The sequence below is a fragment of the Sinohyriopsis cumingii genome, chromosome 15 (genome assembly GCF_028554795.1).
Source record: "Sinohyriopsis cumingii isolate HCF-2022 chromosome 15, ASM2855479v2, whole genome shotgun sequence".
NCBI lineage: Eukaryota > Metazoa > Mollusca > Bivalvia > Unionida > Unionidae > Sinohyriopsis > Sinohyriopsis cumingii.
Genome location: NC_142975.1, coordinates 145,250,541 through 145,269,376, shown reverse-complemented (window position 1 = coordinate 145,269,376; position 18,836 = coordinate 145,250,541). Strand labels below are relative to the sequence as shown.

At 35.5% G+C, this 18,836-nt stretch overlaps 1 protein-coding gene across 2 annotated transcripts in view; it reads left to right on the top strand.

Moving 5' to 3' along the window:
- Nucleotides 1-18,836, top strand: part of LOC149782993 (D-lactate dehydrogenase, mitochondrial-like) — a 59,419-nt gene that overhangs the window by 21,499 nt on the left and 19,084 nt on the right. For both annotated transcript variants that reach the window (XM_089934556.1, XM_089934557.1), the window contains exons 8-9: nucleotides 8,256-8,384; nucleotides 12,987-13,114. In XM_089934556.1, coding sequence (XP_089790682.1) covers nucleotides 8,256-8,384; nucleotides 12,987-13,114 — 257 coding nt within the window. The remainder of the gene's footprint in view (nucleotides 1-8,255; nucleotides 8,385-12,986; nucleotides 13,115-18,836) is intronic.

Sequence of the window (18,836 nt, the reverse complement as noted above, 5' to 3'; positions counted from 1 at the left end):
CTCACCCTTTTGCCAAAGAAAGAATATGGCAGACTTAACAAGCCAATCTTCAGAAATTATTGCATTTTGCTGCAACAGCGTTTCACCACCTGTTATTAAAGGTCAGGGTCGTATGATGAGAAAGGTATCTCACTAAAAATGAACATGATTTTTGCTTTGGAAGGATTTAAATGTATAGAAGGCAAGAGCAGTGTATGCTATAAGAACACTGCAGTGTATGGTAATACTGTTAGCTTATGCAAATTGTGTTTCCTTTCACTGCAGTTTAACAGAACTAATTAACAAACTTCCATTTGATAACCAGTGATGTCCATAACAAACACATTTGTTCATTAGAAACACTGGCCTGAATAGAATATACACTGTTCACTCACATGATGTGTATTCCCTACTTTAAATATTTTGTTATTTTATGTTGTTTGAGACCCGATCATTCTTGTTTTTTAACAAAGTCTGTGATCTTTTTCAGCTGTATAATTTTCAAGGGCTCAATATCCTGGCTTTCTAGCAACATCAGCCCTTTCTCAAATACACATATGGCTTCAGACTCTGTAAGAGGTATTACCTGAGGGTCCTCCTCATAACTGTCAATAATAGCTCCTACTTCCTGTTGACTGAAATAAGGACTCGTATCATCAAAATCTTGGGTGATATTGAAAGTGAACAGGATCCAAATAAATTAATAAGTTGACTTTTTATCAGATTGGTGTTTCCACTCTTGAAGCTATATTTTAGATCAGATTTTTATCACATTTCAGATATAGGCTATATTTATGAGATACTTTGCATCTGATTGCAGTGTTCCCATGCTACCGGGAAATTGGGGAAAAAGTTGGGAGAAATGATAATTTTTTTCCTGACTGAAAAGTCCTTGAATTTTGCAATTATTGACGAAAGTCAGGAAAACCCCGAGAATTTACCTCTACAACTTGACGCCTGAAACAATTACATAATTGAGTTGTAACTGAACTGATCATGAGTTATATTTATCGAGTTCTAATCAGAATATTAGGAGGTTGCAGTATGGATTATTTGGGTGCTTGCCATAAATATATTTGTTGAGACAATCCAAACACTCAGTGGATTAGGGTTCATCTAGTAGACTTTTTGTTTCACACACAGTTCAGTATCCATATCTTTTTTTATATGGATGGTATGAAAACCAGTCTAGCATCACAAGAGAAGAACATGATGGCATTAAAGCACAGCCACTTAGCGGACGGGCTAGCAAACTTTAACGCTAAATCGAGTTATACCTGCATAAAATCGATATGAAAATGTCTTTCTTCTGCTGAAAGATGATAAAACTAGTCCGTTTATGAGATTTTAGCTGGTACTAGCGATTTCGATTGCTAGTTGCATGAGCACATATAATCTCGCAACCATCATTTTCAAATATTGTAAGAAGACAATATATTAAAGGAAAGTCGTATACTGGTTGTAATAAAAATACAAACACAAAAGAGCAAAAAATTCTCAATATTTATTCTGAGACTTACTCCCAGAGTTTTGTTGTATCACGTGACTACCACGTTGATATGTGCTCTTTCACGCAGGGAGCATATGAAGCAGGGAACCAGGCTACTCTGCTTGATGAATCAGACTGGCTAAGTTTCTTGTAGTTGTTCTCAAAATAAATATGTTGAGAATTATATGTTCTTTCTGGTTTTTACAAAAGGTATCAGACTTTCATTTAATATAGCTGAAATTTTCTATGACGACATTAAAAAGAAGTTTGTTGTTGATATCACGTGGCTATTGGACTTCCAATGTCTTTTTTTTGTGAGTGTGTGAAGTCATGTGACAATGTAACTATTAACGCAAATGGCGAGTACCGGGTCAGGTTTCATTTATGCCGAGTTTCGTCTAGTCTGTCAGCAGATTAAAGACATAACAAATATAATATTTGCCATTTTTGAGAAAATAAATAATTTTCCAATTGATTTTATGCTAGTATAAGTCGATTTAACATAGTTTAAATTTGCTAGGTCCACTGGTAAGCTATCTTACAGTGGTGGCAGCTTCCAAATTTTTTTATATGTAATTGCTCTGAGCCCACACTCCATTCGAAATGTCCAAATGTGAAAAATGGGGTTGGAATATTCGGAGGAAACCCGGATTAGAAAAATGTTGAATCTCTGAGCCAAAGTTTGGTGCGAAACTATTACACAGTGACATGTAGCTTGAAGCGCTTGTTTCAGATCTTAAATAGAGTGCAGGAGAAATGGGAAATTGTCATCCTTTTGTTATATATTAAGCAACAATAAGAACCCATGTATCAATACAGGTTTTGGGACTGGTTTACTGAATTACAAGAAGACAAGTTGAATTTACAGAATATTCAGTCCTTGTTTATACAACAGTATATAATTTTGAAGGTCTTTTGTCAAAATTTAAATTAGTCCTTTTGTAGATATCCTGAAATGATGGAATTTGCAACCAAATAGTCTTAAAGAGTTTAGGTTGGTTGAAAAATCTGATGAGATGAGCCATCATTTGTGAAATGGTCAACTGTTAAGTTCTGTATGTGTGTGATTTTGATTATTAAAATAGCTTTAACAATTTTCCAGTCATATCGCTATGATCTCTACAGTGTGGCAGTTTAAAGTGATGTCTAGCACTGGAGCATCATGCCGCAGACATGCAGCATGATGTCCCACCCAGTCACATTATTCTGACACCAGGCCAGCCAGTCCTAATACTAACCTCTTAATATTGAGCGCCTAACGAGGCAGCTGTTTGTACCATTTTTGTAAGTCTTTGATATGACTTGGCTGGGGTTCAAACCCACAACCTCCTGCATCTGGAGCAGACGCTCTAACCACTAGGCCACCAGAGCGGTCATTAAGTTCTGTAAGCAGATGAGCAATATCATAGTCACTTGAGCCTTTTGCTTACATCGGGACAATCTGCTTTCTCTTTTTACTGTTTCTGATTAGGGCCCCAAGTGGCCGAGTGGTCTAAAGCGCTCACTGTTCCGGATCACTGCCATCTCACCTCTGTCTGCATGGGTTTGAGTCCAATGCTCGGTTAGTGTGGGTACGTAGGAAAGCCTGCCAGTAGCTTCTCATGGGTCGTTGGTTCTTCCCTGGGTTTTCCAGGGTTCTTCCTCCACCAGTTATACTGACCGCCATGTATAGCCTATCTTGTGCTGAAAAATGGCGTTAAACCCTAGAACAACAACAACAACTGTTTTTGATTCATGGATGGATGGATTTAACACAATTGTCAAAGGGAATGAGGATTTACAGGGCAAAATGAAGTTACAGGAATTCAGAATACGGCCATTTCTGGTGAAAACATCATGTCAGTATGACTTTGCATTCAGGAGGCGTAGTGATAAGAGTTTTAAGATAGTCACTGGCAGCCATATTGGACCTCACATTGGCACCATTTTCACTTAGGACCAACTAGACATCATGTATAGACTTTTGGCAAAAACCTTGTTTCCTTATAAATTCCTTTTTAGGAGGAGTAGTGATTACAAACTTTTCAAGATGTAGATTTTGTGGGACATCTGATTGTCACCATATTCTCTTATGACCAACAAAATATAAGAAGTCATTTAGTGACAACCCAATGTTGATATGACCATCCATTCAGGAGGAGTAGCAATAACAAGATTTTTAAGATGGCCATTGTGCTGGCAATATTGGCTGTCCAAGGAGAACCATCTTTATTTAGGACGAGCTACACCAGATGACTATGTGTGTCTCTATGTGTAAAATTTCATGGCAATCCTCCAAGTAGTTTCGGAGGAGTAATTATTAGAGTATAGGAAAGCTTGGGGATTTGAAGCTCGTGCGATCTCGAGCTCGATAATTTTTTCGAGCTTTCGAGCTCGAGTAGTACGAAAAATAATTTTCTTTATAATTTATTTAAACATCATTCTTGTTAATATAATAGTATTTCAAAAAGACAAGAGCATGCAGAGATTTATCCGATAACTTTGATCGCAATTTTGTACAGAAATTAGTAGCAACTGAACATGCTCTTTCTGAATCAATTGAAGTCGGTTTGATTGTACTGATGGCATCTGATAAACGCCTCAAATTTTCAGTCAGTTCACCATTACTTTTTGACAAGGAAAATTCTTGGCATAATTTCTTAAATCGATCAGTTTGAAGAGATCCCTGAGTGCTAGAAGCTTCCAATCGAAATCTAAGTTCATCAGCAAGTGAGAGCTCGTTATGGTTACTTGTTATTTTCATATTATGTGCTTCTTCATTTGCAGTATTTGCCAATGGAAATAGCCGCTTCATCAAATTTGTCGCTAATTCAATAGAAGTTTTGGATGGAACATTATCCAAATGGTGCAGAGAAATCATAAGATCCATAAGTTGTTGATTAACTCTACCGTCGATGTAATGATCAATATTTCTAAAAAAGTACGACTGATCTCTGTTCCTTGTGCAGATAATTTTTCCCTCATGAAGCTAATAGCAACATAAGCGGTTATCAGAGAAGCTTTTTTCTCGCTCATAGCATTAAGAGTAACCTCAACCGGTTTCAATGCCAAAACTATGGATTTCAATAATTCTATGTTCAAATTAGTTAAGAGATGCTCGGATCTGATTTCACTCAGCACTTCATTGGTGACATCGTATAATTTAATAAAGATTTCTAGCATTTTTAGGATGGAATTCCATCTAGTTTTGCAGTTGAGGGACAATTGTTGTTCTTTGTTAAATTCTTTGTTAAATTTTTCTGAGCTTTTAGCTTTAAACGCATCCGATCGTATGGTTGAGCCTTTGAAAAATTTAACGATTTCTCTCACAGTGTTTATGTTTTCCTTCCATGATTCACTTTGTATCTCAACTTCTTCAGCACTCAATTCATCGTCGCTTTCATCGAAATCATCAGTCTGTCCAGTTTCTTAGCGTGAAAAAACTGAAATTCCTTGACCTGGGCAATTTTCTCTGTAAAAAGTTTTTGTAACACCCAAATGCAATCCGTGATCAAGGCAGGCTTGATACAGAGCAGGCGATTTTTCTCCGAACTTGATCATGACACTTGCTCCATCACCGGTAGAGGCAACAATATCCTGTTTGAATGAGACACCAAAAGAATTAAGATGTTCCTCAATGAGCTCGTTCATTCTTTCAGCATTACAACTTCCGTAAATTCTGACAAGACCAAGATTGATACATTTTGACGAGACCGTATGAAGGTTGATGTTGAGAAATCGATGATTTCCGATACTTGTCCATTCGTCCAGTGATATTGAAAATCTCTTTGATTCTGAGAGTTCTTTCTTAATGTCCTGTATGACTTGTTGCTTCACTTTTTCTTCAAAATCACGAATAAGGGCCATCACCGATCTTTCATCAGGTAGCTTCATTCCTCTTAATGACAGCGATTGGCGAATAAATTCTGAATGAGTGATTTTCCGAATCGAGAATCCATCGACTGCAGCGAGTTTCGAGACTATTTCTTCCAGTGAAGTTTTGACAACAAAGTTATCCATTATTCTCATTTTCTTCCGCTCTATTTCAGACTCATCCTTGTTGACGTCAATATGATGAATGCTAAGCAGATGTCGACGCATTGTTGAAGTGTTTCCTTGTGGACATGAAATTGTTTGCTTACATTCATTGCAAGCTGTGAAATTATCCTTTTTGCACTTGTTAAAAAAAGTCCAAACAGCTGATTTCTTATTTTTTGACATCGCTACTGCTTTAGAAATAAAATATAAGTAAAAATTAACAAACAAAGAGCAGATACAATATGAAAAATCGCTGATAACACATTTATGTCGTTTGAACTGTTCAAAAATCAGTTTAAAAGAAATCCCTCAGGTGTCAGTTGTGCGCCTACTGCCCCTCTAGCACCACTCATCGTCAGGCCAAACGCTTGAGAAGTTCACCGGTTCTCTCGCTTGCAGAAGTTGAAAAACCTCTTCTCCCCATCAGCCGCAATCATAATAGTCGGAATTATTATCTTAGGAGCCCCCAGCGATGACCATTGCAAGGCATGACCGTTGCAAGGCAATGACCGCCCACTGGTTGACCAACACATGGGGAACCGTAGGCTGTGTGAATCAGTAAAGCCGCTCATTCCCACAGTCAATTAATTGTCACACGGGTTTATCCAGATAATATAAAAAAGCGGAGAATTTTTCTAGGCGTAAGCTCGAAGCTCGTCGAGCTTCGAGCCTCCGAAAATGCTCCAAAATTATCGAGCCTCGAGCTCTAGCCTAGGCTCGTCCCAAACTCTAGTAATGATAACAAACTTGTGCTTATGGACTAATGATGGACAAAAGACCATCCCGTAAGCTCTTACAGTCCTGATCAGTAGAGCTAAAAACATCAGTAGCATAAAAGAAATGGTCCAGCCGCATACCTGTCGGTGTGCACGTTTATTGATGTGTGGATATTTTTTTTAACTATTGTTATGCGTCTATGCTCTTAAAATAAGTAACAGAAAAGAGTGAAAAGCATCAAGCTTTGTAAAATTCAACAAAGAATTTATTTCTGAGAATACAAAGTGAAAATGTTGTTGTATGGTTTAACGCCATTTTTTAGCACACAATATGCTATACATGATGACCAGTATTAATGGTGGAGGAGGAACCGGGGAAAACCCCGGAAAGAACCACCGACCCACGAGAAGCTAGTAGCAAGCTTTCTCACATACCCACATTGGCCGAATCGGAGACTCGAACCCATGCTGACAGAGGTGAGATGGCAGTGATCTGTAATGGAGAGTGCTTTAGACCACTTGGCCACTCGATGCCCACAAAGTGAAAATGAAAAACAGAACTAAAGGTATTGCGAATTAAATCCCAAAATAGTTCTAGAATTATAAACACAAGTCCTAATAATAAAAGTCTAATAAACTTTAGTGGAAATCCAAATTAAATCCAATGCTAAAAGTGTTGATGTGTCTGTGATAGCCTGTTTCAAGGTGTTGTACCAAAAGTCTTTTGTTTTAAACACAGTAATATAATTCCAGGTTTGAATTCACTAATCCCAGTGATGTCTCTGTCCAAGAATACTATTTTTTTAATGAACACTATGTAATTCCAGAGAAAAAAATCACTTGAATAATTTGAAATAAATTCCAGCCCAAATGAATTAATGGACACAGCAATAATACAGATTGATTCTGCTAGATCTTAGAGCATGAATAAATAATTTTTCCGGTAACATGATTATATTGTCTTCCACTTGACATGAGGCCACAATTAACATTGTCTATTTTAAAAAAATTACCCAAGGGAAAATAATCTTTTGGAAGGTTCATAATGTTAACAAAATAAAAATGTTGGTTATAATTAGAGGGTCTTTTACTAAAATTATAATATATATTGGACTATGTCAGGTACACCAGGGGAATCACAATAACCTAGACCCAGGCCCAAATATGTTTACTTCTATTAATAATGATCCTAATATTAAACCCATACATATAGGGAGTATTTTATCTTTCTATTAGTTGTTTACAGAATAAAAAAAAATCAATAATTCAGGTCAAGTAGAAAATAAACTTGATATTGGACATGGTTTAGTCAAACATACAATGTTAAATTACAATAGCAAGTAATTAACTAAAAACAAATTTTAAAAAACTAAGAAACAAACAATGCAGATTAAATATACATAACACAACACTGTGTACTGTATACCTGTCTGTGTGCACATTTATTGACATATGGATATTTTGTTAAACTATATACCATTCTGACATGAGTCTAATTACTAGTAGATTCTACTTATTATTATTTTTTATATATAATTACATGTACAATGAAATATACAGTGAAGTGATAGATTCATTAGACTGTGATTTTTTCAGTGCAAATTTAAATGGAAGGGATGATGAGCATAGAAAAGGCGGGGCAATATTCTTATCCTGTTCAGTGCCCATTATATTTCAAGGTCTGATTATATTCTTTTTGTAAACTTCTTTGGGCTTTTACAAATGGCCTCACACCAAAATTTACAGATTCATGTCATGTGCTGATTAAGATCTAAACCTACTTATCAACTGTACCTCTGTGTAGTGCGAACAACACTATATAATATGCTGCAGTCAAAAACTGCCAAGATACCATGTTATTTGTCAGAGTGGATGTAATTGCTAGGCACCATTACCAGTGGGCACAGCATAGTCACTAGGTCAATGAGTCACATGTATTTAAGCATAATTTACAAGATAAATTGTTCACTTTTGATGCATTAACATTTAATTATTTTAAAAACAAAAATAGGTAAATTAAAAATGTCAGTAAGGCAGTTTTCATTGCTTTGCAGAATTCCTGGATGAGGTATCTGTTGATGCCTGTAACAAGTTCAGCAAATTGAACATGAAAGTAGCGCCATCACTTTTTCTGGAGTTCCATGGAAATGCTTCTGTCCTTGAAGACCAGACTAAACTTGTAGGTAAGGTCCTGACGTTATTTATTTATAGGAATCAATTCTAGAGCTAAGTACCATGAAGACTATTGTACCATGGTATACCGAAGTATTTCTGAATATACCGTGATGCATGCCATTGTATACTGCAGTTATATTAAGACTCACAATTTAATGTTCTGGGACAGCAGCCTGACACTTTTTTAATAAAAATATTAGTGTATTACTGGAAACAATACTATTTTGAGATGAATGAAAAGAAAATACATTAGTATCATTTATTTCTATACTGCTCATTTTTCATGGATTTTGTATTTTTTTAAAAAAAGATTTTTGTGTGTACATAAACGCTTTTTCTCTTTTCTCTCTATCGTTACTTATCTCACATTGTGATTAAAGGCAGATTAAAGGCAGCAAGTAGTCATTGAAACAATAAAAAAATGCTTTATAATTATTTTTTCAATGGGTTAAATTAAAACAATATTGTAAAAACAGATATTTTATTTCCAGATTACAGTATTGACTTTGATTTATCAAACAATAGTAGCTCTGTTAATATATAGGAATATAACACAAAAAGAAAATAGGCAGAGGTTGGGGCACCATTGTTTAGGCTAATTTTTTGTTGGGTCTTTAAATTTGGTTCTGGGCACCAATGAAAGCCATAAAAATTGATCAGCACAAAAATTTATGATACTACATTAGCTCTAAAGAAAATCACAGCTCCCCCTCCCCAGGATTACCTAATACATGTAAATAGTAGATGAATTTGTTATGTTTATGTTAACAGTTGTAATGTGCAAACTGAAACTTAAATGGGATGATAAAGCGTACACTATAACTGTGAAAGACATTGTGCTGACATTAGACGGCTTGTTGATAATAATAAGTAGCATTGACACTGAAGCCTACAATTTAATAGCTACACTATTGATATATTGGACATTAAATTCATAACAGGATTACTCAGGAATTTCAGTACATGCCTTTAGTGAAGGAAACTATTGATGTATTGGTAACATGAAAAAGCACCGTGGTGCATACCACTATAAGAAATACACGAGGATACAGTGCACTTGTAATAAATTTTAATGCATATCAGTTTACCCATTTTTGCACTCCATGTTTTGAGAGCAGTCATTTGTGTTTTTATTTTGTTGCGATTTTAACAATTTTTTAGCCAGTATTGGTCCTAGAAATGGTGTATAGTTTTAATGTTATTATATTTTTAAGAAGTTTTCTTTTAGTTTTAGCTCATCTGGCTGTAATGACAAGTAATTTGATGGTGTGGCCCTGCATCCATCATCTGTCATCTATCTGCCAACTTAACGCTTCTTACCAACTTGGAGGCTTTTGAATCAAATTTGGAACATAACATTTATATCATTAAGGTCTGAGATAAGTTCATCTATGAGCAAGATCCACACTTACTAATGAGATGGACTTGGATTTAATTCACTAATCTTGTCACAACTATGTTAACCATATTTCTGATCCACTTTTGATTAAACTTGTGATATGGTCTTTTGTTATAAAGATCGCAGATGAATTTGGTAATGAACAAGATCCATTCATATTAATCAGGTTATCATGCATCTGATTGACTGGGCTTGTTACCACTCCAGAGACAGTTTCAATAAAATTTTAATATGGATCTTGGACGAACTTGATAAGGAACATGAGCCACACATATTAATGAGGTGATTTTGTATCTGATTGACTGAACGTAAATCACTATAGAAGCCATATTTCTGATTTCATTTTGATCAAACTTGGAATATAGGCTTATATCATAAATATCACAGAAGAGTGGATAATCGGTGAGATCCACACATATTAATGAGGTGATCTTGCATCTGATAGATTAGGTGCCACTCAGTAAACCAGATTTCTGATCCAGTTTTGATCAAACTTGAAATGTGAGTTTATGTATTATAGGAACATGATAAAGATGAGATTTCATGCATATTAATGAAATGATCTTAGATTTGATTGGAAAATTTATTTGGAGGGTGCAGTATGGATCATTTGGTTGCTTGCAATAAATATATATGCTGTGTCAATCCAAATGCCCAGTGGATCAGATTCGTCTAGTAGACTTTTATTTTCAAAGTCAGCTCGATATTCGTTTCTTTCCTTACGTGGAAGGTATGAAAACCAGTCTAGCATCACAAGAGGCCAACATGGTGGTGGCAAAGCGTAGCCACTAACCGGATGGCCTTGCAAACTTTAAACGTTTTTAGATCAAGTGATACATGCATGAAATCGATATGAAAATTACTTATTTTCTCAGTAATTGTGAGTATTAAAATCATTATGTTTTTAATCTGCTTAAAGACAAGATAAAACTATGTCATTGATGAAATGTGACCTGGTACTCATGATTTTCATTGCTAGTCGCATGAACACAAATCTAATTTTCAAATGTTGTAGAGAAAAAAATACAAAAATATTAAGTGAAAGTCGTATACTGCTTGTAATAAAAATACGCAAATGAAAGAACACAAAATTCTCCATATATATATATTCCAAGAACAACTTCTGGAATTTTATTGTATCACGAGACTACCACATTGACATGTGCTCTCTGCTTGATAAGTCAGACTGGCCAGATTGCTGGTTTTTACAAAAAGTATCTGACTTTCATTAATATAATTGAATTTCGGTACAACAACATTATAAAGGAGTTTGTTGTTGATATCATGTGACTATTGGACTTCCAATATCATTTGAGATTTGTGAAGTCATGTGACTATTAATGCAAATGGCGAGAGTACTGGGTCAGGTTTCATCCATGCCGTAGTTTCATCTTGTCTGTCAGCAGATTAACTGTCGATATAACATAAGTTTAAATTTTCTAGACCCGCTAGTAAGATACTACCATATGTCGCTACCGCACAGTGGTGGTAAATTCCAAATTTTCTATATGCAGTTGCAGTGACCCCACACACCACCCTAAATGTCCAAATATGAAAAATGGGGTGGGAATATTCGGAGGAAACTCGGATTAGAAAACAGACTGCTATTTGTATTCCAAACTGTTGAATCTCAGAGCTGAAATTAGAAATTGTCATCCCTTACATTATATATTAAAAAACAATATGAGCCCCTGTATCAGTACAGGTTTGGGGACTGGTTTAACAAATTACAAGAAGACAAGTTGATTTTACAGAAAATTCAGTCCTTATTTATACAACAGTACATAATTTTGAAGGTCTTTTGTCAGAATTTAAATCAACTCTTTTGAAAATGTTTTTTAAATGATTGATTTTTAACCAGATCATCTTAAAGAGATTAGATTGTTTGAAAAATCTTGTTTGGGATTTTATTGGCACAGATACATTCAGGGTTAAACTCTTTTCATTACAAGGCAAGATTCTAATTACTGGCATTTATTGTTTTGTTTTTTATATATTGCAATAGGAAATGTTTAATGCATATATATATATTGCTATAGAATTCTTTAGAATTAAAGGTTTGAAAGGAAACAAAACATAGTTTACGTTCATTATGTCGTTCCCACTTAGCAACATAATTGCGCAAAATATAGTTAGAATTTTTATTCTGTACATTGAAATGACTTTACATGCCGATATAATCAAACTTGTTTTATGTGATACATTTTGTGGCTTTGTACATGATCATCTTTTCTGACTTCAATGTTTTTGGAGACCCTTGAAAGAGAAACATCTTTCGATTTAGAAAAAGCGTGTTTTTGTAATCTAAAGTGTTCTTTAATTCCATTCAGTAGTGGTCATATGTGAACATTGAAAAAAGTAATTTCTAATTTTGCATTCATCTTTGGAAATCATTTTTATCAAATTTCTTTAAAATAGGTACGGTCTTGTTTGGGAGGTAGTTTGCATAGAATTATGTTGATTCATTATTTAATCAGCTTACTTAGTGAAATGCTCAACTGTTATGTATGCCAAGTGAACTGTAGGAGGTCCACATGGGTCTCCTGTTAGTAAACATGGCCATATTTGATGAAGGATTATCATCATTTGTACAGACAGGGAAGGACATATTGTACAGATGCCTTTTATCAGATGCTGATAAATTCTGTACAGGAATTCTCAAGGAGTAGCCATGTAAAGGTTGTATTATTTTTATTAATGGCATAAATATTTGTAGCAAGTTGGTTTTATTTGTAAAGACTTCAATATGTTTTATTTATTTGTACCACATGATTTCTCCTTAAACAAAAAAATGACATAAAAACAATGAATGCGTGGGACCCGGCCTCTGTAAAACCAGGAGTATAAACTGCTAACTTCTAATTTTTATATTTAATAGATATATATTTCCATGTATGCAGACAGTGAGGCATTTACTAATCACTTTACCAATTATACTCACTTATAAGTCTAGTCAGATTACAAACAACAGCCTGCAGATTAGGGTTGATTTTATTGGTCTACTGATTACTCCTAGCAAACTGCACAGACCCAGAACTGCCAGCTCATCATATGACGGTAAATCTGGTTCTGTACAGTTGCAGTTGGACTCATCTTCTAAGCGAGTATATATGGTAATATTTAATGGAAGTTTAGATTTGGGTTTACATTTTAGCTCTGACTTATAGATTGATCAATTACAAATGTGCACACACAATTGCAATTTTTGCAGCTGAGATTGTACAGGAAAATGGTGGTTCTAATTTTGTGTGGGCCAAAGATCCAGAAGTACGAAATCATCTTTGGAAGGCCAGACATGAGATACTCTATGCATGCATGGCCCTTAGACCAGGAACAAAGGTAAAACTGTCACTGGAGGGTTCCCAAGGTGGAACTTTCTCTTTCTTTTAAACACTTACATTCACTCAGACAGAATAAGGATTACAAAATTAGAGAGCTACAGTGTACCAAGAGTTGTAGATTTATGTATTTCAGGTTTGATTTTTAGCTTACCTGTACAGAATTCTGGTGAGCTTATCCTATGACCCCAGTATTGTTGGCAACTGTGACCTATATTTACCACTTCATTGTCATTGCACAAAGTTATTTGTCTAGGATTGACTCTTAACATGTACATGTATGTATATGTTTATGGATCAGTTAGTATTATTGCTCTCCAATGATTTTTAGACATATCTTTATAAGCAGGTTTATATTTTTGGACTGGTCAGTCTCAATAAGGGAATGGTAGGTATATGTCTGGTGTGAATCAAATTGATAGAGATTGGCTTTTATTGTGGGAAATTTTTTAATAAGGACAGTACACTAGTACAAAAAGATAAATGCTGCGCAAATATACATAGGCATTTGTTAGCTCTACAGGTCATAGACTAGAAAAGCTTATATGATTGGTCTTTCCATCTGTCATCCTCTATCTGTTGGCAAAAGTTATCACTACTTCTCTGAAACTACTCCCTTTGAATGGATGTTCATATCATCATGGGGTTTTCACTAAAAGACTTTTTATGATGTCTAGTTGGTCGTAATAAAAATATTGCTGATTTGACATCCAATATGCCTGCCAGATCAGCCATCTTAAAATTCTTGCTGTTGCACCTTCTCCTGAACAGAAAGTCATATTGACATGGGGTTTTCATTAGCAGACTTCCTGTGATGTCCAATTGGTTTAATATGAAAATGGTGTTGATCTGATATCCAATATGGCAAACAACAGCAGCTATCTTGAAAATCTTTATTATTGTTATTGTTAACGCTATTTCACCTTAGTTGATGTTCATATCAACATGAGGTTTTCACTGAACTCCTTATGATATCTGGTTGAACCTAAATGAAAATGGTGTTGATCTGAGGTCCAGTATAGCCACAACAGCAGCTGTCTTGAAAACCTTGTTATTGTTTGTCCTCCTAAATGGAAAGCATATTGACAGTGGGTTTTCACCAGAAGACTTCTTACATTGTCTGACTGGTCCCCAAGCTGAGGTCCAATCTTACTGCCACAGTGTCCTTATTGCAAACCTTGTTATTATACTCCTTTGGAATGATAAGTCATATTGACAGGGTGTTTTTCCAGGAGACTTCTAGTGCCTAGTTAGTCCTAAATAAAAATGGTGTTGAACAGATATCTAACATTGCTGCCATAGTGGCCAGCTTATGATTCTTGTTATTACTACGTCTGAACGAATGGTCATATCATCATGGGGTTTTCACTAAAAGACTTTTTATAATGGGTTTTTTTAATCCTAAATTGAAATTTTGCTATCTGATATCCAGTATATGACCATCTTGAAAATCTTGATTTTGTTACTGTAGCTTCCTGTGTGCTGAGGTTCTTCCTGCGGTTTTCCTGTGTTCTTCCTCCACTAAATGTACTGGTTGCCATGTATAACCTATCATGTGCTGAAAAATGATGTTAAACCCATAACCAACAACCAACAACAATCTTACATTTGATTAGCTGAATTTCTTACCACTCACCAATCAGAATGCCACATTTGTGATTCAGTTTAATCAAACTTAAATATGGGCTTATATGATCAAGATCTTGCATGGGTTTTGTAATTGACTCGATCCATGTATATCAGTGATGTGATGGACTGAGCTTGCTACCACTCTCAAGACTATTTTTGATCCAGTTTTTTTATCAGACTTGATAGAGACTGAAGTCATAAAAATCATTCTGATTTTGGTTATGTAAAACTTTGTGCAAGAGCTGTGCATATGAATGAGGTTACTTTGCAACTGATTAGTTGAGCAAGTTAGCAATTTAGCAACTCCGTTTCTGATCATAATTTTATCCAACATGGTAAATTGGCATAAATCATCAAGATATATGTGTTTAGTGATCTTGCATAGAATTGGATGAGCTTCTTACTACTTTAGAGGGGGCCCCGAGTGGCTGAGTGTTCTAAAGCGCTTTCCGTTATGGATCATTGCCATCTCACCTCTGGCTGCGTGGGTTTGAGTCTCGGATTCAGCTAATGTGGGTATGTGAGAAAGCTTGCCAGTAGCCTCTTGTGGGTCGGTGGTTCTTTCTGGGGTTTTCTCAGGTTCTTCCTCCATCATTAATACTGGCCGCCATGTATAACCTATCGTGTGCTGAAAAATGGCGTTAAACCCTAAAACAACAACAACTACTTTGGAGACTGTTTCTGACTTGATTAAATTTGGTAGAATGTGTGAGTTTTATTATGAGTGAGACTTGTGCATATTTATGATGTAATTTTTATCTGATTGGCTGGAGTTTTGTTACTACTCCAACGACTATTTTTTGTATAGGATTTTGTAAAAACATGGTAAATAATCTTGGTTGAGTATTATGAGTGAAGTTCGCACATTAATAATGTGACCTTGCATCGGATTGGCTGGGCTTATCAACAGTCTGGCAACTATATTTCTGGTTAGATTTTAATCAGATTTGCTAAATAGTATTCTATTATCAAAATGTTGGATTGGTTTGATTATAAATACGATCTGCACAAATTAAGGTAGTCTTGTCTCATCTGATTGGCTAAGCATTTTACCATTCTGGTGATTTCCTATCATTATTTTTTTGTTTTTTGATTCAACAAAAATCACTTGACCACTTGAGCTGGACAAATGAAATGGCATATGCATTATTGCATGTGAAGATGACCAGAATAGAGTTTCATCGCATTATATAAATTGCTTAAATTTTCTAAATTTATGTAATTTTGAGGGCTTTGGAGGGAATTCTGCAGCGTGGACATGTGTTTTAGAGAATTAGTTCTTTCATAAGTGCAGCTAGAGTTGCTTCCCTTCATCTGTGAGCAGTGTGCATCAAAGTAGTATGAAACCAACAAAAATATATGAAATCATTTACCTATCTGTGTGTTCTTTTTATAAGCTGTAAATGGAAATCCACCAAACATTATCATCATTGATAAATAGCATTTGTAAACTTAAGTTTGTTTGCCCCGATGCACGGATTTATAACTTGGTGAGTTTTAATCTGACAGCACAAGCCTGTACTTTGCAACAGATGAAACATACATGTTTCACTAAAGCTTGTATGAAAACTTTCCTCCAAAAATATATCAAACAAGGAAGAAAACTTGTCGGAAATATGACAAACTAGTTATAAATGATAGGAACTAGATGTGCAGTGAGGCTTCAGAGAAAGTTGTTTTAGTAAAAACATTAATGTGGACATAGCCAGGACTTAGCATCAGATAGTGTACAGTATCATGATGGCATTAAAAGGGGCCAGTCTGCTAGCCCTGTAAATGTAAATGGAGATTATTCTGGGGGAAAATGGATAGGGACTCTGCCATGACCTAGCATAAGATAGTGTACCTTATGATGATGACATTAATAGTTACCAGTCTGTTATTATTATTATTAATTATTATTATTAATAATATTATTATCTTCCTCATGTGCTTATTAGCCCATCTTGATGAAACAAAGGTAAGCTGTTCTACTACCTGCAGCATTGGCATCCACACAGATAGAAGCTTATAGATATGTACATACTCAATGAATGTCAACCATTCTTTCTTCCTAGGTCCTAGACAAGTTTGAAGTGGGTTTCATAGCACCTACCTCCAGAGGAGGAGGCGTAGGTTGCTAACTTTAGTTGTACATTCTTGATTAAGTTTTTGTTATTCACCGAATTGTAAAAACTTGGTGAGGAGGTGAATGTTGATTGCACCCTCTTTACACAAGGAGGTCACTGTGAACTATATTTTATGCTTCACTGACTGGTTAAATTTTGTGTTTTTTCTGAAGCTCTATTTATGCTAGAATCATCAAACTAGATGACTGTATGCATCTATATTAGTTAACACACCTGTACAACAAAGAAGGTCATTGTAACCTACATTTCACATTTTACTGACTTGGATGAAGTTTTTGCATTAGGTCATAATGAAATACATTTTTATCACTCCATATCTGTACTCTTATACCAAGATTCATGACACTTGTTGAGAGGATGTGCTAGATTTGATAAGTACTGCAAAAGATCACTGTGACTCATATTTCATGCTTCAGTGACATGCATTCCGACTCATGACAGGAACATCAAACTAAGTTATTGTATGGATTTATATTAATAACACACCCTTCAAAAAAAATGAAGTTCATTGTGACTTACATTTTACATTTTACTGGCTTATTTAAGTTTTTGCATTTAGCTCATGACACCATTATTTTTTCCAACTATTTTACAATACTTTTATACTGGAATCATGAAACTTAGAGGAAGCCTCATGATTAGTACTAAACCCTCATCTTAAAAGTAGGACATTGTGACCCACACTCCACTAACATTGGTTCAATTTAATGTTTATGCTTTAAGTAATAAACTAGATGAATCGTACTACACAATTGTCAATACACAAGTGTATCTTCGACTAGTTGTGTCTTTAATCAAAAGCATTTATGTGCCCGCATTTATTAACAACCCACCCCACCCCGACCATTTTTTGGGTACATGCATCATTTTCTTCAGCTAACTGACTTGGTTGGTTATAACACAGGTTGGTTATTAATGCAGTCAGGTTCTATGGATCTCAACCAGTGTGTTACAGCAGAGTCACTTTGTATGTTACTCTCAGCAGGTTAACTGTGTGTTGTACATATGAATGAGAATAGGAATTAAATGTATGAACTAAATGCTGTATGCTTGCTTTTAATGGGGTGGGGGGTGGGGGCAGGGCATTACCTGTAGTAGTTGATCAATGTAATTATTGATGCATGAGATTTAATACTGCTGGCTATCACTCCTCAACACCTATGATTTTCACCCAGTACAGTATCAGGGTTATAGAGCTTAATAATAATACACCTACCCCATGATAACTCATGCACAGACTGCAGCATAAGCGAGGCCACAAGTTACCGAAGGACCTTTAAGAAAGGGATGGACAATGAGTGTGAAGGGGTGGTAGTACGGGTTGTGTGCTTAATTGCTTGTTTAATAGTTATGCTGGGAATAAAGTTAAATAAAAAGCTTTTCCTAATAAGTTCTTTGCTTTTCTAATATCATTTGCCTTTATTTTCAATATATTCAATACGTCTCCGGTGGCCTAGTGGTTGGAGCATCCACCTCAGATGCAGGAGGTTGCTTGTTCAAACCCCGGCCGAGTCATACCAAAGACTTACAAAAATGGTACTAACAGCTTCCTCGCTTGGCACTCAGCATTAAGAGGTTAGTGTTAGGACTGGTCAGCCTGGTGTCAGGATAATGTGACTGGGTGGGACATCATGCTACATGTCTGCGTCATGATACCCCAGTGCTAGACATCACTATAAACTGTCACACTGCAGACATCATAGCGATATGACTGAAAAATTGTTGAAGCTACGTTAAAAATCTAAATCAAACACACACGCAATATATCCACTCGCTGGAAGATCATTTAAAACATCACTCACATCACATCTGTAAATCTTAGATTTTCATGCACCTAGTACATGTTTTGCTTGGTCCTTTTGCTATCAATGGTCACATTTGTGAATGAGTATGATAAACTATTGATTAATGTTAAATATTTTCATTATCTTACATGTACTTACAGTGTTTTCAGTGTCCAGTTAG